At 41.9% G+C, this 26,813-nt stretch overlaps 1 protein-coding gene across 1 annotated transcript; it reads right to left on the reverse strand.

The window, feature by feature from the left end:
* Positions 1-26,478, reverse strand: LOC131942865 (ubiquitin-like modifier-activating enzyme 5). Its single transcript, XM_059302825.1, has 11 exons — positions 26,455-26,478; positions 25,923-26,012; positions 22,479-22,588; positions 21,300-21,386; positions 19,824-19,908; positions 19,370-19,474; positions 18,659-18,786; positions 15,275-15,410; positions 14,106-14,187; positions 13,311-13,441; positions 1-78 (listed from the first exon to the last, which is right to left on the reverse strand). Exons 1-11 carry the CDS (start codon positions 26,476-26,478, stop codon positions 1-3), a joined length of 1,056 nt encoding a protein of 351 aa, XP_059158808.1.
* Between the last annotated feature and the right edge of the window lie 335 nt (positions 26,479-26,813).

The raw sequence follows: 26,813 nt of genomic DNA on the forward strand, positions 1-26,813 counted from the left end.
TTACAAGTTCTGCATCTGCTTCATCAGGTCTTGTATACTCAGCTCTGTGGCAGGAACAAACTCAGTCACGTCCACCTCCTGTATCAGGTGTCAAGGGGGGAAAACATGGTTAGACAAGCTCTTTGGTGGGGAGAAAACATGGTTAGACAAGCTCTTTGGTGTAGAGAAAACATGGTTAGACAAGCTCTTTGGTGTAGAGAAAACATGGTTAGACAAGCTCTTTGGTGGGGAGAAAAAATTTGTTAGACAAGCTCTTTGGTGTAGAGAAAACATGGTTACACAAGCTCTTTGGTGGGGAGAAAACATGGTTAGACAAGCTCTTTGCTTTAGAGAAAACATGGTTAGACGAGCTCTTTGCTTTAGAGAAAACATGGTTAGACAAGCTCTTTGGTGTAGAGAAAACATGGTTAGACAAGCTCTTTGGTGGGGAGAAAACATGGTTAGACAAGCTCTTTGGTGGGGAGAAAACATGGTTAGACAAGCTCTTTGGTGTAGAGAAAACATGGTTAGACAAGCTCTTTGGTGGGGAGAAAACATGGTTAGACAAGCTCTTTGGTGGGGAGAAAACATGGTTAGACAAGCTCTTTGGTGGGGAGAAAACATGGTTAGACAAGCTCTTTGGTGGGGAGAAAACATGGTTAGACAAGCTCTTTGGTGGGGAGAAAACATGGTTAGACAAGCTCTTTGGTGGGGAGAAAACATGGTTAGACAAGCTCTTTGGTGTAGAGAAAACATGGTTAGACAAGCTCTTTGGTGGGGAGAAAACATGGTTAGACAAGCTTTTTGGTGGGGAGAAAACATGGTTAGACAAGCTCTTTGGTGGGGAGAAAACATGGTTAGACAAGCTCTTTGGTGGGGAGAAAACATGGTTAGACAAGCTCTTTAGTGGGGAGAAAACATGGTTAGACAAGCTCTTTGGTGGGGAGAAAACATGGTTAGACAAGCTCTTTGGTGTAGAGAAAACATGGTTAGACAAGCTCTTTGGTGGGGAGAAAACATGGTTAGACAAGCTCTTTGGTGTAGAGAAAACATGGTTAGACAAGCTCTTTGGTGGGGAGAAAACATGGTTAGACAAGCTCTTTGGTGGGGAGAAAACATGGTTAGACAAGCTCTTTGGTGGGGAGAAAACATGGTTAGACAAGCTCTTTGGTGGGGAGAAAACATGGTTAGACAAGCTCTATGGTGGGGAGAAAACATGGTTAGACAAGCTCTTTGGTGGGGAGAAAACATGGTTAGACAAGCTCTTTGGTGTAGAGAAAACATGGTTAGACAAGCTCTTTGGTGTAGAGAAAACATGGTTAGACAAGCTCTTTGGTGGGGAGAAAACATGGTTAGACAAGCTCTTTAGTGGGGAGAAAACATGGTTAGACAAGCTCTTTGGTGTAGAGAAAACATGGTTAGACAAGCTCTTTGGTGTAGAGAAAACATGGTTAGACAAGCTCTTTGGTGGGGAGAAAACATGGTTAGACAAGCTCTTTGGTGGGGAGAAAACATGGTTAGACAAGCTCTTTGGTGTAGAGAAAACATGGTTAGACAAGCTCTTTGGTGTAGAGAAAACATGGTTAGACAAGCTCTTTGGTGGGGAGAAAACATGGTTAGACAAGCTCTTTGGTGGGGAGAAAACATGGTTAGACAAGCTCTTTGGTGTAGAGAAAACATGGTTAGACAAGCTCTTTGGTGGGGAGAAAACATGGTTAGACAAGCTCTTTGGTGGGAAGAAAACATGGTTAGACAAGCTCTTTGATGTAGAGAAAACATGGTTAGACAAGCTCTTTGGTGGGGAGAAAACATGGTTAGACAAGCTCTTTGGTGGGGAGAAAACATGGTTAGACAAGCTCTTTGGTGTAGAGAAAACATGGTTAGACTAGCTCTTTGGTGGGGAGAAAACATGGTTAGACAAGCTCTTTGGTGGGGAGAAAACATGGTTAGACAAGCTCTTTGGTGTAGAGAAAACATGGTTAGACAAGCTCTTTGGTGGGGAGAAAACATGGTTAGACAAGCTCTTTGGTGGGGAGAAAACATGGTTAGACTAGCTCTTTGGTGGGGAGAAAACATGGTTAGACAAGCTCTTTGGTGGGGAGAAAACATGGTTAGACAAGCTCTTTGGTGTAGAGAAAACATGGTTAGACAAGCTCTTTGGTGGGAAGAAAACATGGTTAGACAAGCTCTTTGATGTAGAGAAAACATGGTTAGACAAGCTCTTTGGTGGGGAGAAAACATGGTTAGACAAGCTCTTTGGTGGGGAGAAAACATGGTTAGACAAGCTCTTTGGTGTAGAGAAAACATGGTTAGACTAGCTCTTTGGTGGGGAGAAAACATGGTTAGACAAGCTCTTTGGTGGGGAGAAAACATGGTTAGACAAGCTCTTTGGTGTAGAGAAAACATGGTTAGACAAGCTCTTTAGTGGGGAGAAAACATGGTTAGACAAGCTCTTTGGTGTAGAGAAAACATGGTTAGACAAGCTCTTTGGTGGGGAGAAAACATGGTTAGACAAGCTCTTTGGTGGGGAGAAAACATGGTTAGACAAGCTCTTTGGTGGGGAGAAAACATGGTTAGACAAGCTCTTTGGTGTAGAGAAAACATGGTTAGACAAGCTCTTTGGTGGGAAGAAAACATGGTTAGACAAGCTCTTTGGTGTAGAGAAAACATGGTTAGACAAGCTCTTTGGTGGGGAGAAAACATGGTTAGACAAGCTCTTTGGTGTAGAGAAAACATGGTTAGACAAGCTCTTTGGTGTAGAGAAAACATGGTTAGACAAGCTCTTTGGTGGGGAGAAAACATGGTTAAACAAGCTCTTTGGTGTAGAGAAAACATGGTTAGACAAGCTCTTTAGTGGGGAGAAAACATGGTTAGACAAGCTCTTTGGTGTAGAGAAAACATGGTTAGACAAGCTCTTTGGTGTAGAGAAAACATGGTTAGACAAGCTCTTTGGTGGGGAGAAAACATGGTTAGACAAGCTCTTTGGTGTAGAGAAAACATGGTTAGACAAGCTCTTTGGTGTAGAGAAAACATGGTTAGACAAGCTCTTTGGTGGGGAGAAAACATGGTTAGACAAGCTCTTTGGTGTAGAGAAAACATGGTTAGACAAGCTCTTTGGTGGGGAGAAAACATGGTTAGACAAGCTCTTTGGTGTAGAGAAAACATGGTTAGACAAGCTCTTTGGTGTAGAGAAAACATGGTTAGACAAGCTCTTTGGTGTAGAGAAAACATGGTTAGACAAGCTCTTTGGTGTAGAGAAAACATGGTTAGACAAGCTCTTTGGTGTAGAGAAAACATGGTTAGACAAGCTCTTTGGTGTAGAGAAAACATGGTTAGACAAGCTCTTTGGTGGGGGAAAAACTTGGTTAGACAAGCTCTTTGGTGTAGAGAAAACATGGTTAGACAAGCTCTTTGGTGTAGAGAAAACATGGTTAGACAAGCTCTTTGGTGGGGGAAAAACTTGGTTAGACAAGCTCTTTGGTGGGGAGAAAACATGGTTAGACAAGCTCTTTGGTGTAGAGAAAACATGGTTAGACAAGCTCTTTTGTGGGGAGAAAACATGGTTAGACAAGCTCTTTGGTGTAGAGAAAACATGGTTAGACAAGCTCTTTGGTGGGGAGAAACATGGTTAGACAAGCTCTTTGGTGGGGAGAAAACATGGTTAGACAAGCTCTTTGGTGTAGAGAAAACATGGTTAGACAAGCTCTTTGGTGTAGAGAAAACATGGTTAGACAAGCTCTTTGGTGGGGAGAAAACATGGTTAGACAAGCTCTTTGGTGTAGAGAAAACATGGTTAGACAAGCTCTTTGGTGTAGAGAAAACATGGTTAGACAAGCTCTTTGGTGTAGAGAAAACATGGTTAGACAAGCTCTTTGGTGGGGAGAAAACATGGTTAGACAAGCTCTTTGGTGTAGAGAAAACATGGTTAGACAAGCTCTTTGGTGTAGAGAAAACATGGTTAGACAAGCTCTTTGGTGGGGAGAAAACATGGTTAGACAAGCTCTTTGGTGTAGAGAAAACATGGTTAGACAAGCTCTTTGGTGTAGAGAAAACATGGTTAGACAAGCTCTTTGGTGGGGGAAAAACTTGGTTAGACAAGCTCTTTGGTGGGGAGTAAAAATGGTTAGACAAGCTCTTTGGTGTAGAGAAAACATGGTTAGACAAGCTCTTTGGTGGGGGAAAAACTTGGTTAGACAAGCTCTTTGGTGGGGGAAAAACATGGTTAGACAAGCTCTTTGGTGTAGAGAAAACATGGTTAGACAAGCTCTTTGGTGTAGAGCAGGGGTCTCCAAACTTTTCAGTCCGAGGGCCGCATTAACTATCAAATTTCAGTTCGGTGGCCAGTTTCTTCCAGGCATGTCTTTGATTTTTCCGGGCAAAGTTCCTCAGCCATCAGCAAGAAACATTTTTCCGTGGACAAAAAGATCTCCGCGGGCCGGATAAGAGGACCTCGCGGGCCACATCCGGCCCGCGGGCCGTAGTTTGGAGACCCCTGGTGTAGAGAAAACATGGTTAGACAAGCTCTTTGGTGTAGAGAAAACATGGTTAGACAAGCTCTTTGGTGGGGAGAAAACATGGTTAGACAAGCTCTTTGGTGGGGAGAAACATGGTTAGACAAGCTCTTTAGTGTAGAGAAAACATGGTTAGAAGCTCTTTGGTGTAGAGAAAACAAGGTTAGACAAGCTCTTTGGTGTAGAGAAAACATGGTTAGACAAGCTCTTTGGTGGGGAGAAAACATGGTTAGACAAGCTCTTTGGTGTAGAGAAAACATGGTTAGACAAGCTCTTAGGTGGGGAGAAACATGGTTAGACAAGCTCTTTGGTGGGGAGAAAACATGGTTAGACAAGCTCTTTGGTGTAGAGAAAACATGGTGAGAAAAGCTCTTTGGTGTAGAGAAAACATTGTTAGACAAGCTCTTTGGTGGGGAGAAAACATGGTTAGACAAGCTCTTTGGTGTAGAGAAAACATGGTTAGACAAGCTCTTTGGTGTAGAGAAAACATGGTTAGACAATCTCTTTGGTGTAGAGAAAACATGGTTAGACAAGCTCTTTGGTGTAGAGAAAACATGGTTAGACAAGCTCTTTGGTGGGGGAAAAACTTGGTTAGACAAGCTCTTTGGTGTAGAGAAAACATGGTTAGACAAGCTCTTTGGTGTAGAGAAAACATGGTTAGACAAGCTCTTTGGTGTAGAGAAAACATGGTTAGACAAGCTCTTTGGTGTAGAGAAAACATGGTTAGACAAGCTCTTTGGTGTAGAGAAAACATGGTTAGACAAGCTCTTTGGTGGGGAGAAAACATGGTTAGACAAGCTCTTTAGTGTAGAGAAAACATGGTTAGAAGCTCTTTGGTGTAGAGAAAACATGGTTAGACAAGCTCTTTGGTGTAGAGAAAACATGGTTAGACAAGCTCTTTAGTGGGGAGAAAACATGGTTAGACAAGCTCTTTGGTGGGGAGAAACATGGTTAGACAAGCTCTTTAGTGTAGAGAAAACATGGTTAGAAGCTCTTTGGTGTAGAGAAAACATGGTTAGACAAGCTCTTTGGTGTAGAGAAAACATGGTTAGACAAGCTCTTTGGTGGGGGAAAAACTTGGTTAGACAAGCTCTTTGGTGTAGAGAAAACATGGTTAGACAAGCTCTTTGGTGTAGAGAAAACATGGTTAGACAAGCTCTTTGGTGGGGGAAAAACTTGGTTAGACAAGCTCTTTGGTGTAGAGAAAACATGGTTAGACAAGCTCTTTGGTGGGGAGAAAACATGGTTAGACAAGCTCTTTGGTGTAGAGAAAACATGGTTAGACAAGCTCTTTGGTGGGGAGAAAACATGGTTAGACAAGCTCTTTGGTGGGGAGAAAACATGGTTAGACAAGCTCTTTGGTGTAGAGAAAACATGGTTAGACAAGCTCTTTGGTGTAGAGAAAACATGGTTAGACAAGCTCTTTTGTGTAGAGAAAACTTGGTTAGACAAGCTCTTTGGTGGGGAGAAAACATGGTTAGACAAGCTCTTTTGTGTAGAGAAAACATGGTTAGACAAGCTCTTTAGTGGGGAGAAAACATGGTTAGACAAGCTCTTTGGTGGGGGAAAAACTTGGTTAGACAAGCTCTTTGGTGTAGAGAAAACATGGTTAGACAAGCTCTTTGGTGGGGAGAAAACATGGTTAGACAAGCTCTTTGGTGTAGAGAAAACATGGTTAGACAAGCTCTTTGGTGGGGAGAAAACATGGTTAGACAAGCTCTTTGGTGGGGAGAAAACATGGTTAGACAAGCTCTTTGGTGTAGAGAAAACATGGTTAGACAAGCTCTTTGGTGTAGAGAAAACATGGTTAGACAAGCTCTTTTGTGTAGAGAAAACTTGGTTAGACAAGCTCTTTTGTGTAGAGAAAACATGGTTAGACAAGCTCTTTGGTGGGGAGAAAACATGGTTAGACAAGCTCTTTGGTGGGGAGAAAACATGGTTAGACAAGCTCTTTGGTGTAGAGAAAACATGGTTAGACAAGCTCTTTTGTGTAGAGAAAACATGGTTAGACAAGCTCTTTGGTGGGGAGAAAACATGGTTAGACAAGCTCTTTGGTGTAGAGAAAACATGGTTAGACAATCTCTTTGGTGTAGAGAAAACATGGTTAGACAAGCTCTTTGGTGTAGAGCAGGGGTCTCCAAACTTTTCAGTCCGAGGGCCGCATTAACTATCAAATTTCAGTTCGGTGGCCAGTTTCTTCCAGGCATGTCTTTGATTTTTCCGGGCAAAGTTCCTCAGCCATCAGCAAGAAACATTTTTCCGTGGACAAAAAGATCTCCGCGGGCGGGATAAGAGGACCTCGCGGGCCACATCCGGCCCGCGGGCCGTAGTTTGGAGACCCCTGGTGTAGAGAAAACATGGTTAGACAAGCTCTTTGGTGTAGAGAAAACATGGTTAGACAAGCTCTTTGGTGGGGAGAAAACATGGTTAGACAAGCTCTTTGGTGGGGAGAAACATGGTTAGACAAGCTCTTTAGTGTAGAGAAAACATGGTTAGAAGCTCTTTGGTGTAGAGAAAACAAGGTTAGACAAGCTCTTTGGTGTAGAGAAAACATGGTTAGACAAGCTCTTTGGTGGGGAGAAAACATGGTTAGACAAGCTCTTTGGTGTAGAGAAAACATGGTTAGACAAGCTCTTTGGTGGGGAGAAACATGGTTAGACAAGCTCTTTGGTGGGGAGAAAACATGGTTAGACAAGCTCTTTGGTGTAGAGAAAACATGGTGAGAAAAGCTCTTTGGTGGGGAGAAAACATGGTTAGACAAGCTCTTTGGTGGGGAGAAAACATGGTTAGACAAGCTCTTTGGTGTAGAGAAAACATGGTTAGACAATCTCTTTGGTGTAGAGAAAACATGGTTAGACAAGCTCTTTGGTGTAGAGAAAACATGGTGAGAAAAGCTCTTTGGTGGGGAGAAAACATGGTTAGACAAGCTCTTTGGTGGGGAGAAAACATGGTTAGACAAGCTCTTTGGTGTAGAGAAAACATGGTTAGACAAGCTCTTTGGTGTAGAGAAAACATGGTTAGACAAGCTCTTTGGTGTAGAGAAAACATGGTTAGACAATCTCTTTGGTGTAGAGAAAACATGGTTAGACAAGCTCTTTGGTGTAGAGAAAACATGGTTAGACAAGCTCTTTAGTGGGGAGAAAACATGGTTAGACAAGCTCTTTGGTGGGGAGAAAACATGGTTAGACAAGCTCTTTGGTGTAGAGAAAACATGGTTAGACAAGCTCTTTGGTGGGGAGAAAACATGGTTAGACAAGCTCTTTGGTGTAGAGAAAACATGGTTAGACAAGCTCTTTGGTGGGGAGAAAACATGGTTAGACAAGCTCTTTAGTGTAGAGAAAACATGGTTAGAAGCTCTTTGGTGTAGAGAAAACATGGTTAGACAAGCTCTTTTGTGTAGAGAAAACATGGTTAGACAAGCTCTTTGGTGTAGAGAAAACATGGTTAGACAAGCTCTTTGGTGTAGAGAAAACATGGTTAGACAAGCTCTTTGGTGTAGAGAAAACATGGTTAGACAAGCTCTTTGGTGGGGAGAAAACATGGTTAGACAAGCTCTTTGGTGGGGAGAAAACATGGTTAGACAAGCTCTTTTGTGTAGAGAAAACATGGTTAGACAAGCTCTTTGGTGTAGAGAAAACATGGTTAGACAAGCTCTTTGGTGGGGAGAAAACATGGTTAGACAAGCTCTTTGGTGTAGAGAAAACATGGTTAGACAAGCTCTTTAGTGGGGAGAAAACATGGTTAGACAAGCTCTTTGGTGGGGAGAAAACATGGTTAGACAAGCTCTTTGGTGTAGAGAAAACATGGTTAGACAAGCTCTTTGGTGGGGAGAAAACATGGTTAGACAAGCTCTTTGGTGTAGAGAAAACATGGTTAGACAAGCTCTTTAGTGGGGAGAAAACATGGTTAGACAAGCTCTTTGGTGGGGAGAAAACATGGTTAGACAAGCTCTTTGGTGTAGAGAAAACATGGTTAGACAAGCTCTTTGGTGGGGAGAAAACATGGTTAGACAAGCTCTTTTGTGTAGAGAAAACATGGTTAGACAAGCTCTTTGGTGTAGAGAAAACATGGTTAGACAAGCTCTTTGGTGGGGAGAAAACATGGTTAGACAAGCTCTTTTGTGTAGAGAAAACATGGTTAGACAAGCTCTTTGGTGTAGAGAAAACATGGTTAGACAAGCTCTTTGGTGGGGAGAAAACATGGTTAGACAAGCTCTTTGGTGTAGAGAAAACATGGTTAGACAAGCTCTTTAGTGGGGAGAAAACATGGTTAGACAAGCTCTTTGGTGGGGAGAAAACATGGTTAGACAAGCTCTTTGGTGTAGAGAAAACATGGTTAGACAAGCTCTTTGGTGGGGAGAAAACATGGTTAGACAAGCTCTTTGGTGTAGAGAAAACATGGTTAGACAAGCTCTTTGGTGGGGAGAAAACATGGTTAGACAAGCTCTTTTGTGTAGAGAAAACATGGTTAGACAAGCTCTTTGGTGTAGAGAAAACATGGTTAGACTAGCTCTTTAGTGGGGAGAAAACATGGTTAGACAAGCTCTTTGGTGGGGGAAAAACTTGGTTAGACAAGCTCTTTTGTGTAGAGAAAACATGGTTAGACAAGCTCTTTGGTGGGGGAAAAACATGGTTAGACAAGCTCTTTGGTGTAGAGAAAACATGGTTAGACAAGCTCTTTGGTGTAGAGAAAACATGGTTAGACAAGCTCTTTGGTGTAGAGAAAACATGGTTAGACAAGCTCTTTGGTGGGGAGAAAACATGGTTAGACAAGCTCTTTGGTGGGGAGAAAACATGGTTAGACAAGCTCTTTGGTGTAGAGAAAACATGGTTAGACAAGCTCTTTGGTGTAGAGAAAACATGGTTAGACAAGCTCTTTGGTGTAGAGAAAACATGGTTAGACAAGCTCTTTGGTGTAGAGAAAACATGGTTAGACAAGCTCTTTGGTGTAGAGCAGGGGTCTCCAAACTTTTCAGTCCGAGGGCCGCATTAACTATCAAATTTCAGTTCGGTGGCCAGTTTCTTCCAGGCATGTCTTTGATTTTTCCGGGCAAAGTTCCTCAGCCATCAGCAAGAAACATTTTTCCGTGGACAAAAAGATCTCCGCGGGCGGGATAAGAGGACCTCGCGGGCCACATCCGGCCCGCGGGCCGTAGTTTGGAGACCCCTGGTGTAGAGAAAACATGGTTAGACAAGCTCTTTGGTGTAGAGAAAACATGGTTAGACAAGCTCTTTGGTGGGGAGAAAACATGGTTAGACAAGCTCTTTGGTGGGGAGAAACATGGTTAGACAAGCTCTTTAGTGTAGAGAAAACATGGTTAGAAGCTCTTTGGTGTAGAGAAAACAAGGTTAGACAAGCTCTTTGGTGTAGAGAAAACATGGTTAGACAAGCTCTTTGGTGGGGAGAAAACATGGTTAGACAAGCTCTTTGGTGTAGAGAAAACATGGTTAGACAAGCTCTTTGGTGGGGAGAAACATGGTTAGACAAGCTCTTTGGTGGGGAGAAAACATGGTTAGACAAGCTCTTTGGTGTAGAGAAAACATGGTGAGAAAAGCTCTTTGGTGTAGAGAAAACATTGTTAGACAAGCTCTTTGGTGGGGAGAAAACATGGTTAGACAAGCTCTTTGGTGTAGAGAAAACATGGTTAGACAATCTCTTTGGTGTAGAGAAAACATGGTTAGACAAGCTCTTTGGTGTAGAGAAAACATGGTTAGACAAGCTCTTTGGTGGGGGAAAAACTTGGTTAGACAAGCTCTTTGGTGTAGAGAAAACATGGTTAGACAAGCTCTTTGGTGTAGAGAAAACATGGTTAGACAAGCTCTTTGGTGTAGAGAAAACATGGTTAGACAAGCTCTTTGGTGGGGAGAAAACATGGTTAGACAAGCTCTTTGGTGTAGAGAAAACATGGTTAGACAAGCTCTTTAGTGGGGAGAAAACATGGTTAGACAAGCTCTTTGGTGGGGAGAAAACATGGTTAGACAAGCTCTTTGGTGTAGAGAAAACATGGTTAGACAAGCTCTTTGGTGGGGAGAAAACATGGTTAGACAAGCTCTTTGGTGGGGAGAAAACATGGTTAGACAAGCTCTTTGGTGTAGAGAAAACATGGTTAGACAAGCTCTTTGGTGGGGAGAAAACATGGTTAGACAAGCTCTTTTGTGTAGAGAAAACATGGTTAGACAAGCTCTTTGGTGTAGAGAAAACATGGTTAGACAAGCTCTTTGGTGGGGAGAAAACATGGTTAGACAAGCTCTTTTGTGTAGAGAAAACATGGTTAGACAAGCTCTTTGGTGTAGAGAAAACATGGTTAGACAAGCTCTTTGGTGTAGAGAAAACATGGTTAGACAAGCTCTTTGGTGTAGAGAAAACATGGTTAGACAAGCTCTTTAGTGGGGAGAAAACATGGTTATACAAGCTCTTTGGTGGGGAGAAAACATGGTTAGACAAGCTCTTTGGTGTAGAGAAAACATGGTTAGACAAGCTCTTTGGTGGGGAGAAAACATGGTTAGACAAGCTCTTTGGTGTAGAGAAAACATGGTTAGACAAGCTCTTTGGTGGGGAGAAAACATGGTTAGACAAGCTCTTTTGTGTAGAGAAAACATGGTTAGACAAGCTCTTTGGTGGGGAGAAAACATGGTTAGACAAGCTCTTTGGTGTAGAGAAAACATGGTTAGACAAGCTCTTTGGTGTAGAGAAAACATGGTTAGACTAGCTCTTTAGTGGGGAGAAAACATGGTTAGACAAGCTCTTTGGTGGGGGAAAAACTTGGTTAGACAAGCTCTTTTGTGTAGAGAAAACATGGTTAGACAAGCTCTTTGGTGGGGAGAAAACATGGTTAGACAAGCTCTTTGGTGGGGGAAAAACATGGTTAGACAAGCTCTTTTGTGTAGAGAAAACATGGTTAGACAAGCTCTTTGGTGTAGAGAAAACATGGTTAGACAAGCTCTTTGGTGTAGAGAAAACATGGTTAGACAAGCTCTTTGGTGGGGAGAAAACATGGTTAGACAAGCTCTTTGGTGTAGAGAAAACATGGTTAGACAAGCTCTTTGGTGTAGAGAAAACATGGTTAGACAAGCTCTTTGGTGGGGAGAAAACATGGTTAGACAAGCTCTTTGGTGTAGAGAAAACATGGTTAGACAAGCTCTTTGGTGTAGAGAAAACATGGTTAGACAAGCTCTTTGGTGTAGAGAAAACATGGTTAGACAAGCTCTTTGGTGTAGAGAAAACATGGTTAGACAAGCTCTTTGGTGTAGAGAAAACATGGTTAGACAAGCTCTTTGGTGTAGAGCAGGGGTCTCCAAACTTTTCAGTCCGAGGGCCGCATTAACTATCAAATTTCAGTTCGGGGGCCAGTTTCTTCCAGGCATGTCTTTGATTTTTCCGGGCAAAGTTCCTCAGCCATCAGCAAGAAACATTTTTCTGTGGACAAAAAGATCTCCGCGGGCCGGATAAGAGGACCTCGCGGGCCACATCCGGCCCGCGGGCCGTAGTTTGGAGACCCCTGGTGTAGAGAAAACATGGTTAGACAAGCTCTTTGGTGTAGAGAAAACATGGTTAGACAAGCTCTTTGGTGGGGAGAAAACATGGTTAGACAAGCTCTTTGGTGGGGAGAAACATGGTTAGACAAGCTCTTTAGTGTAGAGAAAACATGGTTAGAAGCTCTTTGGTGTAGAGAAAACAAGGTTAGACAAGCTCTTTGGTGTAGAGAAAACATGGTTAGACAAGCTCTTTGGTGGGGAGAAAACATGGTTAGACAAGCTCTTTGGTGTAGAGAAAACATGGTTAGACAAGCTCTTTGGTGGGGAGAAACATGGTTAGACAAGCTCTTTGGTGGGGAGAAAACATGGTAAGACAAGCTCTTTGGTGTAGAGAAAACATGGTGAGAAAAGCTCTTTGGTGTAGAGAAAACATTGTTAGACAAGCTCTTTGGTGGGGAGAAAACATGGTTAGACAAGCTCTTTGGTGTAGAGAAAACATGGTTAGACAAGCTCTTTGGTGTAGAGAAAACATGGTTAGACAAGCTCTTTGGTGGGGAGAAAACATGGTTAGACAAGCTCTTTTGGTGTAGAGAAAACATGGTTAGACAAGCTCTTTAGTGGGGAGAAAACATGGTTAGACAAGCTCTTTGGTGTAGAGAAAACATGGTTAGACAAGCTCTTTGGTGTAGAGAAAACATGGTTAGACAATCTCTTTGGTGTAGAGAAAACATGGTTAGACAAGCTCTTTGGTGGGGAGAAAACATGGTTAGACAAGCTCTTTGGTTGGGAGAAAACATGGTTAGACAAGCTCTTTGGTGGGGGAAAAACATGGTTAGACAAGCTCTTTGGTGGGGGAAAAACTTGGTTAGACAAGCTCTTTGGTGTAGAGAAAACATGGTTAGACAAGCTCTTTGGTGTAGAGAAAACATGGTTAGACAAGCTCTTTGGTGTAGAGAAAACATGGTTAGACAAGCTCTTTAGTGTAGAGAAAACATGGTTAGACAAGCTCTTTGGTGGGGAGAAAACATGGTTAGACAAGCTCTTTGGTGGGGAGAAAACATGGTTAGACAAGCTTTTTGGTTGGTATATATAAACAATGGATTAACTTAACAAAAGGATAGGTATGTTAACTCACCTGTGTGGCAGGTTAATTCACCTGTGTGGCAGGTTAATTCACCTGTGTGACAGGTTAACTCACCTGTGTGGCAGGTTAACTCACCTGTGTGGCAGGTTAACTCACCTGTGTGGCAGGTTAACTCACCTGTGTGGCAGGTTAACTCACCTGTCTGGCAGGTTAACTCACCTGTGTGGCAGGTTAACTCACCTGTGTGGCAGGTTAACTTACCTGTGTGGCAGGTTTACTCACCTGTGTATCAGGCTTTGTGTAAGCCACTGTAACTCCTTCTGTCAGCTCTGGTTTTTTACCTTCAGCTGCCAGAGCTTCTTCTTCTGTTGTCTCAGCTACAATCTCTATACCTGTAGGTATAGTGGGAATACATGACATTGGGGGAGTATATGACATCAGGGGAGTACATGACATCACAATCTCTATACCTGCATGTACAGGGGGAATATATGACATTGGGGGAGAACATGACAACACAATCTCTATACCTGCAGGTACAGGGGAATATATGACTTCAGAGAGAATATGACATCAGGGAAATACATGACATCAGGGGAATTGCAGGTACAGTGGGAGTATATGACATCATAACCTCAATTAACAGGTACAGAGAGAATATGACATTAGGTGAATACATGGCATCATGGTAATATATGCAAATGGGGGAAAGTAAAGTAAACTAAAGAATCCTCTTTAGACCTAGCGATCTATTGGGCAGATTAGCAGTGTTCATATTATGCTTCTTGACCTCAGCATATTTAGGGAAGGTGTGGTCAGCACTTTGCCCAGCTGCTTTTACTTTCCCAAACACGAGTCAGGTACCCATCTGGGCTGGGTGGACTGAGGGACTTCCTACTGACTTGGACCCAGATTTGAACTCGAGACTTCGACATCAGGGGGCAATACATGACATCATAGGACAACATATAAAAGAAAAATTAGATGCCTCCACCACAAAATGAAACAACTAGGTATTCTGTGGGATCCCCCCACCCCACATAACAATCAACTTACTCCACTCGTTCTCCTCATGTACCACAGCCACCTCCTCCACTTTCTCCTGCTTGTCAGTCTTTGGTCTGGCGGCTTCTCTCTCCTGTAACACATGGTGGAGCAGGGTAATATAGGGTGGAGTGGGGTAATGCAGGGTGGAGTGGGGTATTAACAAATAGTGGAGTGGGGTAATAATACAGGTTGGGTTGGGGTAATAATACAGGGTAGGGTGGGGTATTACAGGGTGCAAAAATCATTTGCTTAAAAATCCATAATATAAAAATAATTGCTAATTCTAATAAACCGGGAGTGATCTCCCCTAAACTTTCTCGAATATTCTAATATAACACAATGTGGGATGGCAACTCGGAATATGGACATGATTTTTGTTGACTTAAACTTTTAAAAATAGAATAAAATCTAGTAGAAAAAAGTATTTCGCACCATGCGAACGCCAAAGCAAAAAGTGCATAATAGTGCGCAACATTATTAGTTCTTTATAAATTTACATGCGTTTTTTGAGAAATCGGAAATAGCGTAAATTAGTACTTCCGGTCAACGGAAATTACTCAAAATTTGAAAGAAGGTAGAGAATTAGATCTTTTACTTACATGTGAAATTTCATTTATTTATCTGAAATAGTACTCAAGTTATAGGCTTTTGAAAAATTCAAAGTAGAAAAAGTACCACTTCCGTTTGTCGGAAATCGCTCAAAAGTTGATACGTATCTACGATTTTGATAAATACCTATATATGAAATTTCATCAACCTAGCTGTAACAGTACTCAAGTTATCGTGTTTACGCACAGACAGACAGACAGACACGCACAGACAGACAGACAGACAGACACACACAGACATACGGACAAGATTGCAAAATTATGTATTTCCGTATCAGTGATGTGTAAAACGTCGAGATTTGTAAAAATCTCGTTTTTTTTTTTTGCACGATTACAATACTTTCTCTTTACTTCGTATATACGAGAAAGTAAAAAGTTGCCACTGATCAAATGGAGAAAAAAGTATAATGATTTTTAAAAATGTATGGCTGAATAGCTTTCAAATTTTATCTTGAAACTTTCAGCTATTGAAAGGTCCTTATCAGATGGGAAAATCTGATTGGAAAATCTAAATCTGAGGTAAAGATGTGACCCCAGGAACTGACATAGTCTAATGACGTGAGGACAGACCTGGAACAGCTGCTGTTGTCTGCGACAATGTGAGTCATCACACTGGGGGTTGGGCTTCATCCTCATGGTGGGGAAAAAATCCTGGAGGGCGTTGTAGCCCAGGTAGTAGGAGACAGATCCAAACTGGAGCAGGTACCTGTGGGAGGGTAGACACAGGTGAGGTGGTGGGTAGTAGAGACAGGTGAGGTGGAGGAGAGGGGAGGTGGAGGATAGTTGTGGTTTAGTGGCTAATTATTACTTTTATTTTAAATATTAACATTTTATTTGTTTGACCTCCTGCAGTGTATTTTAAAAGTTAAATGTATTTTTAAATAAACTAAGTACAATTTTGAAAACAAAAATTCAAAACAATCAGGCAAATAAAGACAGACAAATGCAAAAATTGAACCTATTTCAATAGACAAAAGTTACAGCAATATTTTAAAAATTAAAAAGTAAACAAAACAAAAAAAAAATAAAATACTAGATACCGAAACTGTTGTTTTACTTATAGTTAGACTGTTATAATATACAACTAAACAATTGACTTTACTTGAGGACATTCTGGACCAGCTAGTGACTTGAGGACATTCTGAGCCAGCTAGTGACTTACTTGAGGACATTCTGGACCAGCTAGTGACTTACTTGAGGACATTCTGGACCAGCTAGTGACTTACTTGAGGACATTCTGGACCAGCTAGTGACTTACTTGAGGACATTCTGGACCAGCTAGTGACTTACTTGAGGACATTCTGGACCAGCTAGTGACTTACTTGAGGACATTCTGGACCAGCTAGTGACTTACTTGAGGACATTCTGGACCAGCTAGTGACTTACTTGAGGACATTCTGGACCAGCTAGTGACTTACTTGAGGACATTCTGGACCAGCTAGTGACTTACTTGAGGACATTCTGGACCAGCTAGTGACTTACTTGAGGACATTCTGGACCAGCTAGTGACTTACTTGAGGACATTCTGGACCAGCTAGTGACTTACTTGAGGACATTCTGGACCAGCTAGTGACTTACTTGAGGACATTTTGGACCAGTTAGTGACTTACTTGAGGACATTCTGGACCAGCTAGTGACTTACTTGAGGACATTCTGGACCAGCTAGTGACTTTAGGACATTCTGGACCAGCTAGTGACTTGAGGACATTCTGGACCAGCTAGTGACTTGAGGACATTCTGGACCAGCTAGTGACTTACTTGAGGACATTCTGGACCAGCTAGTGACTTACTTGAGGACATTCTGGACCAGCTAGTGACTTACTTGAGGACATTCTGGACCAGCTAGTGACTTACTTGAGGACATTCTGGACCAGCTAGTGACTTACTTGAGGACATTCTGGACCAGCTAGTGACTTACTTGAGGACATTCTGGACCAGCTAGTGACTTACTTGAGGACATTCTGGACCAGCTAGTGACTTTAGGACATTCTGGACCAGCTAGTGACTTGAGGACATTCTGGACCAGCTAGTGACTTGAGGACATTCTGGACCAGCTAGTGACTTACTTGAGGACATTCTGGACCAGCTAGTGACTTACTTGAGGACATTCTGGACCAGCTAGTGACTTACTTGAGGACATTCTGGACCAGCTAGTGACTTACTTGAGGACATTCTGGACCAGCTAGTGACTTGAGGACATTCTGGACCAGCTAGTGACTTACTTGAGGACATTCTGGACCAGCTAGTGACTTACTTGAGGACATTCTGGACCAGCTAGTGACTTACTTGAGGACATTCTGGACCAGCTAGTGACTTACTTGAGGACATTCTGGACCAGCTAGTGACTTGAGGACATTCTGGACCAGCTAGTGACTTACTTGAGGACATTCTGGACCAGCTAGTGACTTACTTGAGGACATTCTGGACCAGCTAGTGACTTACTTGAGGACATTCTGGACCAGCTAGTGACTTACTTGAGGACATTCTGGACCAGCTAGTGACTTACTTGAGGACATTCTGGACCAGCTAGTGACTTACTTGAGGACATTCTGGACCAGCTAGTGACTTGAGGACATTCTGGACCAGCTAGTGACTTACTTGAGGACATTCTGGACCAGCTAGTGACTTACTTGAGGACATTCTGGACCAGCTAGTGACTTACTTGAGGACATTCTGGACCAGCTAGTGACTTACTTGAGGACATTCTGGACCAGCTAGTGACTTGAGGACATTCTGGACCAGCTAGTGACTTACTTGAGGACATTCTGGACCAGCTAGTGACTTACTTGAGGACATTCTGGACCAGCTAGTGACTTACTTGAGGACATTCTGGACCAGCTAGTGACTTACTTGAGGACATTCTGGACCAGCTAGTGACTTACTTGAGGACATTCTGGACCAGCTAGTGACTTACTTGAGGACATTCTGGACCAGCTAGTGACTTACTTGAGGACATTCTGGACCAGCTAGTGACTTACTTGAGGACATTCTGGACCAGCTAGTGACTTACTTGAGGACATTCTGGACCAGCTAGTGACTTACTTGAGGACATTCTGGACCAGCTAGTGACTTACTTGAGGACATTCTGGACCAGCTAGTGACTTACTTGAGGACATTCTGGACCAGCTAGTGACTTACTTGAGGACATTCTGGACCAGCTAGTGACTTACTTGAGGACATTCTGGACCAGCTAGTGACTTACTTGAGGACATTCTGGACCAGCTAGTGACTTACTTGAGGACATTCTGGACCAGCTAGTGACTTACTTGAGGACATTCTGGACCAGCTAGTGACTTACTTGAGGACATTCTGGACCAGCTAGTGACTTACTTGAGGACATTCTGGACCAGCTAGTGACTTACTTGAGGACATTCTGGACCAGCTAGTGACTTACTTGAGGACATTCTGGACCAGCTAGTGACTTACTTGAGGACATTCTGGACCAGCTAGTGACTTACTTGAGGACATTCTGGACCAGCTAGTGACTTACTTGAGGACATTCTGGACCAGCTAGTGACTTACTTGAGGACATTCTGGACCAGCTAGTGACTTACTTGAGGACATTCTGGACCAGCTAGTGACTTACTTGAGGACATTCTGGACCAGCTAGTGACTTACTTGAGGACATTCTGGACCAGCTAGTGACTTACTTGAGGACATTCTGGACCAGCTAGTGACTTGAGGACATTCTGGACCAGCTAGTGACTTACTTGAGGACATTCTGGACCAGCTAGTGACTTACTTGAGGACATTCTGGACCAGCTAGTGACTTACTTGAGGACATTCTGGACCAGCTAGTGACTTACTTGAGGACATTCTGGACCAGCTAGTGACTTGAGGACATTCTGGACCAGCTAGTGACTTGAGGACATTCTGGACCAGCTAGTGACTTGAGGACATTCTGGACCAGCTAGTGACTTACTTGAGGACATTCTGGACCAGCTAGTGACTTACTTGAGGACATTCTGGACCAGGAAACCAGCAACAACAGCCATGGTGGTGGGGAGACTGGCCGCACACACACCCTCTTTCTTCAGGGTTCTCTCATCTGTGTGGGTGGCCACGACTAGTGGAGGGGCACACTGGGGTAAAGTGTAACATAGGAGATTAGAAGTTAGATCAGTTGAGTTCTCTCATCTGTGTGGGTGGGGGGAGGGGCACACCGGGGTAAAGTGTAACAGGAGATTAGAAGTTAGATCAGTTGAGTTCTCTCATTTGTGTGGGTGGGGGGGGGGGGGGGGCACACTGGGGTAAAGTGTAACATAGGAGATTAGAAGTTAGATCAGTTGAGTTCTCTCATTTGTGTGGGTGGGGGGGGGGGGGGAGGGGGCACACTGGGGTAAAGTGTAACATAGGAGATTAGAAGTTAGATCAGTTGAGTTCTCTCATTTGTGTGGGTGGGGGGGGGGGGGGGGCACACTGGGGTAAAGTGTAACATAGGAGATTAGAAGTTAGATCAGTTGAGTTCTCTCATTTGTGTGGGTGGGGGGGGGGGGGGGGGAGGGGGCACACTGGGGTAAAGTGTAACATAGGAGATTAGAAGTTAGATCAGTTGAGTTCTCTCATTTGTGTGGGTGTGTTGTGGCACACTGGGGTAAAGTGTAACATAGGAGATTAGTTGGATTAGTTGAGTTCTTGTGACTTACACTGACACACACAACTTACAGCGAAGCATGAGGTGTCCCCAGGTACAATAAACTGGATGTGACCAGACACAGCGTTTTCACTGACCCCAGACTCAAACCACGACTGACCCAGTTCATTGCAGGCCTGAAACAGTTGACCACAAGCTTTTATTTAAACAGAAAGTGATAAACAGAATTACAAGAATGTAATCTATAACAAGGCTTAAACTTTACAAAACACCAACATTTTTTGTTCAACTTTGACTTAGCCTTGAATCACTAAAAGCAATACCATGTTTAGCTAAATGTGAACAACAAAATTTGTTTTAATTTCTTCACATTTGATAAAAATTGTTTTTTTTATTTACATTTTTTTGCACTTGACAAAACTTAAAATCAATAAGTTTAAAACTTCCTGACATTCAAATTTATTCAATTTCATGATGTAGACAACAATAAATGTAAATACATGTAGAAAAACATCTCAAACCTACTGTGTTAATTGCCATACGAGCTTCAAAGTTGTCGACACAGCTGAGAACTAGGTCAACAGGCGTGTCCTGCTGTTTGCCACCCAGCCTGAAAATAAAACAAAGGTCATCAGAACTAGGTCAATAGGTGAGAACTAGGTCAACAGGTGTGTCCTGCTGTTTGCCACCCAGCCTGAAAATAAAACAAAGGTCATCAGAACTAGGTCAATAGGTGAGAACTAGGTCAACAGGTGTGTCCTGCTGTTTGCCACCCAGCCTGAAAATAAAACAAAGGTCATCAGAACTAGGTCAATAGGTGAGAACTAGGTCAACAGGTGTGTCCTGCTGTTTGCCACCCAGCCTGAAAATAAAACAAAGGTCATCAGAACTAGGTCAATAGGTGAGAACTAGGTCAACAGGTGTGTCCTGCTGTTTGCCACCCAGCCTGAAAATAAAACAAAGGACAAAAAGTTAAGAATATCGAGACAAACAAAAAGTTAAGAATATCGAGACAAGTATGTAAATTATTCATGGTCATATATGTGTATCCACCACACAGATTATTGCATTTAGTGATGCAAAGATGATACAGAATATATCAACTTGTGAACTAAAAAGAGGCAAGAAAAGCAGCAAAAACTATTTTCTCCTTTTTTACTTTCTCGTATATACGAAGTATAGAGAAAGTCTTGTAATCGTGCAAAAAAAAAAAAATCAAGATTTTTACAAATCTCGACGTTTTTCACCTCACTGATACGGAAAAACATAATTTTGCAATCTTGTCCGTATGTCTGTGTGTCTGTCTGTCCGTGTGTAAACACGATAACTTGAGTACCATTACAGCTAGGTTGATTAAATTTCATATATAAGTATTTTATCAAAATCGTAGATCCGTATCAACTTTTGAGCGATTTCTGATAACCGGAAGTGGTACTTTTCCTACTTTGAATTTTTCAAAAGCCTATAACTTGAGTACTATTTCAGATAGATAAATGAAATTTCACATGTAAGTAAAAGATCTAATTCTCTACCATCTGTTAAATTTTGAGTAATTTCCGTTGAATGGAAGTAGTACTTTACGCTACTTCCTATTTCTCAAAAAACTAATGTAAATTTTAAAAGTACTAATAATATTGCGCACTATTATGCGCTTTTTTATTTCGCGTTCACTTGGTGTGCAATTAATTTGTCTACGAGATTTTATTCTATTTTTAAAACTTTAAGTATTTAAAATGGATTAAAAATCATGTCTATAGCCCGAGTTCCCATCCCCTGTTATTTTATATAATAATATTCGAGAAAGTTTAGGGGAGATCACTCCCGGTTTATTAATTAAAATAGCTAAATTCAGTGGATTTTTTGTAGCAGGCAGGTCACGTCTGGAAATTAAAATATGAAATTGCTGGGTGTTACAGTGCGTAGATTGTCTAAATCCCAGTAGAAGACAACTGTAATTGTTTACTTTCTTGTTAAAGTTAGATCAGAGCTAGGGAACCTCACCTGATTCTGTCCATGAAATGTTGAAAGTTATCAACTGTTGTAATGTTGTAGTTGTAAACTTCAAACTCAACATCTGGGTTGATTTCTCTGAAACATGAAAGATTGATTCAAACATTTAATAAATCAACATCCAGATAAAACAAACTTGTGTAAGCAAATAAAATCTTCCTGTCCATACATTAATAATTACATACAAATTATTTAATCAACTTTGTTACTCTATTGTAATATTTGCAGAGAACAATCAACTGATCAACAAAGCTGAAGGGCTGTTTACTGGTATAAAAAGGTTAAAGTACACAAAGTTCATGTAAGTGTCAAGGGTGTAATTTTATACCTTTAACCAGGGGAATAAAAAGGAGGACAAAATAAATGAATGCAACACCCCCCCCCCCCCCAAATTAGACTTTTAGTTACTACAACTAAGCTGCATTTAAACATTCAAAATATGTGTTCACAAAATGTGATTTACCTGTGGCTCTACAACATGTGATTTACCTGTGGCTCCACAAAGTGTGATTTACCTGATGGCTCTACAAAATGTGATTTACCTGATGGGTCTACAAAATGTGATTTGCCTGTGGCTCTACAAAATGTGATTTACCTGTGGCTCCACAAAGTGTGATTTACCTGTGGCTTTACAAAATGTCATTTACCTGTGGCTGTACAAAATGTGATTTACATGTGGCTCTACAAAATGTGATTTATATGTGGCTCTACAAAATGTGATTTACATGTGGCTCTACAAAATGTGATTTACATGTGGCTCTACAAAATGTGATTTACCTGTGGCTCTACAAAATGTGATTTACCTGTGGCTCTACAAAATGTGATTTACCTGATGGGTCTACAAAATGTGATTTACACGTGGCTCTACAAAATGTGATTTACCTGTGGCTCTACAAAATGTGATCTACCTGAGGCTCTACAAAATGTGATTTGCCTGTGGCTCTACAAAGTGTGATTTACCTGTGGCTCTACAAAATGTGATTTACCTGATGGGTCTACAAAATGTGATTTACCTGTGGCTCTACAAAATGTGATTTACCTGTGGCTCTACAACATGTGATTTACCTGTGGCTCTACAAAATGTGATTTACCTGATGGCTCTATAAAATGTGATTTACCTGTGAATCTACAAAATGTGATTTACCTGTGGCTCTACAAAATGTGATTTACCTGAGCGTCCTCTCTGCAGCCTCGACCTTGCTGAGACCAGCTTGGTGCGGCTGGTAGAACAGCCTGTTCATGTTAGCCAGCTCCACCTTGTCATAGTCAAACAACAGCAGCTGTAGGGGCATAGACATAGGGCATAGTCAAACAGCAGTTGTAGGGGCATAGACATAGGGCATAGTCAAACAACAGCAGCTGTAGGGGCATAGACATAGGGCATAGTCAAACAACAGCAGCTGTAGGGGCATAGACATAGGGCATAGTCAAACAACAGCAGCTGTAGGGGCATAGACATAGGGCATAGTCAAACAGCAGTTGTAGGGGCATAGACATAGGGCATAGTCAAACAACAGCAGCTGTAGGGGCATAGACATAGGGCATAGTCAAACAGCAGTTGTAGGGGCATAGACATAGGGCATAGTCAAACAACAGCAGCTGTAGGGGCATAGACATAGTCAAACAACAGCAGCTGTAGGGGCATAGACATAGGGCATAGTCAAACAACAGCAGCTGTAGGGGCATAGACATAGTCAAACAACAGCAGCTGTAGGGCCATAGACATAGGGCATAGTCAAACAACAGCAGCTGTAGGGGCATAGTCAAACAACAGCAGCTGTAGGGGCAGACATAGGGCATAGTCAAACAACAGCAGCCGTAGGGGCATAGACATAGGGCATAGTCAAACAACAGCAACTGTAGGGGCATAGACAATGGGCATAGTCAAACAACAACAGCTGTAGGGGCATAGTCAAACAACAGCAGCTGTAGGGGCAGACATAGGGCATAGTCAAACAACAGCAGCTGTAGGGGCAGACATAGGGCATAGTCAAACAACAGCAGCTGTGGGGCATAGACATAGTCAAACAACAGCAGCTGTAGGGGCATAGACATAGGGCATAGTCAAACAACAGCAGCTGTAGGGGCATAGTCAAACAACAGCAGCTGTAGGGGCAGACATAGGGCATAGTCAAACAACAGCAGCTGTAGGGGCATAGACAAAGGGCATAGTCAAACAACAGCAGCTGTGGGGCATAGACATAGGGCATAGTCAAACAACAGCAGCTGTAGGGGCATAGACATAGTCAAACAACAGCAGCTGTAGGGGCATAGATATAGGGCATAGTCAAACAACAGCAGCTGTAGGGGCAGACATAGGGCATAGTCAAACAACAGCAGCTGTAGGGGCATAGACATAGGGCATAGTCAAACAACAGCAGCTGTGGGGCATAGACATAGTCAAACAACAGCAGCTGTAGGGGTATAGACATAGGGCACGGGTTCCCAACCTGGGGGTCGCGACCCCCCTGGGGGTCGCGAAGGTCTTTCTGGGGGGTCGCCAACTGGTATACTAAAACCTTAGTAATTTTAAACAAAACATAAATATTTAGAAGATTTTTTTTAAATTCGGCTTCATTAACATCACTGGAAATGTAACAGAGAAGAAACAAAGCGCACTGTACAAAGTTGTTCTCAGTCACGAATCTATGAAATCTTCAAAACTAAAACGTCATTTGAGACGAGTCATTAGGAACACACCAAAAAAGATATGAAGTTCTGTCGGTAAGAAGCTAGTTGCAAACGCCAGAGACTTGATCGAACAGGAAGTTTTCACCAGCATTAGTGCAAGCATCAAATGAAGTCGCGATAACAAATGCCAAGCAAAAAAAAAAAAAAAAAAAAAAAAAAACAATAGGAGAAAATCTCATCAAAAGCTGCATGTACGTAAAAATGTTAAATAACACATTTTTTATCGAAATTAAGCTTTCACCATTGTTTGCTTTTCAAGTTGATAAATCAACAGACGTGAGTTCGTGTTCGCAGTTGCTGGTCTGTGTCTATATTCATGCGGATGATAGCAAAGAAGAGTTGCTCTTTTGTGAAGATAGCATGGAGAAAATAAATACATTTTTGAAACTGGATGATTAAAATGGGTTAGAACGTCTGTGGGGGTTTGTACGGATGGTGCGCCATCTATGTTTAGCTCAAAATCGGGCTTTCAGAAAACAGAAAAGATTTAGCCCCCTAACCACTGCCCTAACCAATCGACATCAAGAGTCCATTGCTAGTATAAGTCGTAAATTATATGAAATCTGGAGCCTTCAAAGAACTGAGCAAAAACATTAATATAGATCACGAGGTTCTGGTCTTCTACACTACAGTATGCTGGCTGTCAAACGAAATGTTGTAAATTTTGTTTTTGAATTGAAATCTGAAATTGAATTGTTCTTGGAAGTGCAGAGGAAACAAGACTTTTTGGTATACTTAAAACGACATAGAGTGGTTAGAGAGAGTATCATACCTAGCAGATGTGTTCGAACATCAAGATAAGCTTAACCTGAAGAATCAGGGAAAATGAACGAATATTATAACTTTCCATGATAATCTCGAAAATAAATCTTGGAAATATTGTAAGTTTGAGAAACTCTGCGGTGTGGTAGATGTATCTGATTCTGAGATAATTAAAATTTTGAAAGAAGCGATTTCTGGGCATCTTGAATCTCTTGAAAACGAACTGCGGCGCTATTTCTCTGAGCTGAAAAAAGAAGAATCTGCATTTACGCATTACCCATTCTCTTCTTCCCTTGATGTTGCTAGCATTCCCGATGAATTACAAGATGAATTCTTTGATTTGCAGAATGATTCCGAATAAGATGAGAAACTGCAGACACAATTTTGGTGTAGTATTCACCATTCATACCCAAACGTAAAATTGATTGACTTTTCGAGAATATATTTTCAACACTATTCTTCGATTAAACACAAAATTAAGATAATTATAATGACATAGGTTGGCGTTAACAAAAAAATAAATAAATTTAAAACTTAACCACGAAGGTTTAGTGAATAGTATGCAATTTTACTCATGCTATTAAAATAGTTATTAAGAGTAGTTCATATTGAAAGTCTACTAGAAAATCTTATTTTAGTGCTTATTAATTTCCATACTAATTTCGGCTTTTTAATTCTATGGGGGTCGCGGGTCACTTACTTTTTATAAAAGGGGGTCGCCACTCGAAAAAGGTTGGGAACCACTGACATAGGGCATAGTCAAACAACAACAGCTATAGGGGCATAGACATAGGGCATTGATAGTTGTAGGGACGTAGTAAAAATAGCTGTAGGGCTCAAACAGCAGGGTAGTAATATTGGGATTCATCACAGTAGATGGTCACCATCACCATGGCAACATCAGGAAATTGTCGGCCATTTTTTTTATTTTTAGACTTAACTCTTTGAGCTATAAATATATGCTAATTATTATAGCAACAGGTTTAGAAATAAGCATTTCGGCTAATTTAGAATTCATCACCCGCCCATGTCCTTAAGGTAGTTAATAGCATCGTCACTAGTAAGTAGCTGGGTATTAAGAGTTATGCCGTTTTGTCAAATAATTGCACAAAAACCTAAGTACTACAAACTTCCTCTAAACACATTTCCCAAAAGGCTGACCTTGCCAATACCACAGCGAGTCAACATCTCAGCTGTCACACTGCCAACACCACCCACACCAACAACAGCTATGCTGAAGTCACGAATTCTCTGAAACACAGTACACAAAACACTGTTAACAAATTAAATAACGTAAAAACGTTTGCTGTCAATGTATAGAAAAAAACAGCAACCAGACATCAAAAAACTAAAAACTGCCCATAGTAGGCTTGTATACACGGGTGGTAGGTGATGATATAGGACTTAACAAATGTACAGCTGTACAGTATGTAGATCAGGTGAGATGACTAAACTCAGGGTTTTATGGATATATTATCTATAATCTTAATAGTTTATTGGACAGCCTATGCATAGACAACTGTAGATTAATTAATTGGTGCATCAGTGGTTTTTTTCTGGCATTATTCTCCTGAGGGGGAGGGGCTAAGAGATGCCTGAAAGCAACTCAGTTGATGAATTTAACTACCAGAAATTAATCATTTTCTTACAAATTTGTGACATGGAAGTTTTAGAGTTCAGAAACAAAACATACCTCATAATTCTCCACAATCCCCATTGTGACATGGAAATTATAGTTCAGAAATCAAAACATACCGTACCGTACCGTATCGTACCGTACCGCACTGCACTGCACTGCACTGCACTGCACTGCACCGTACCGTACCGTACCGTACCGTGACGTACCGCACCCTACGGCACCGAACCCTACGGCACCGAACCCTACGGCACCGCACCCTACGGCACCGCAAGGTACCGTACCGTACCGTACCGTACCGTACCGTACCGTACCGTACCGTACCGTACCGTACCGTACCGTACCTTACCTTACCTTACCTTACCTTACCTTACCTTACCTTACCTTACCTTACCTTACCTTACCGTACCGTACCA

This window comes from Physella acuta, unplaced genomic scaffold, assembly GCF_028476545.2.
Source record: "Physella acuta isolate Inbredline_101_S28 unplaced genomic scaffold, ASM2847654v3 ptg000430l, whole genome shotgun sequence".
NCBI lineage: Eukaryota > Metazoa > Mollusca > Gastropoda > Physidae > Physella > Physella acuta.

Excerpts from the sequence above, each read along its gene's own strand:
- LOC131942865 (XM_059302825.1), bottom strand. The coding sequence starts at position 26,478 with ATGGGGATTGTGGAGAATTATGAG. Across the intron at positions 19,475-19,823 it reads CTCGTATGGCAATTAACACA|GCCTGCAATGAACTGGGTCA; the intron begins GTAGGTTTGAGA and ends CAACTGTTTCAG. Across the intron at positions 15,411-18,658 it reads CTGGTCCAGAATGTCCTCAA|GTACCTGCTCCAGTTTGGAT; the intron begins GTAAGTCACTAG and ends ACCCTCCCACAG.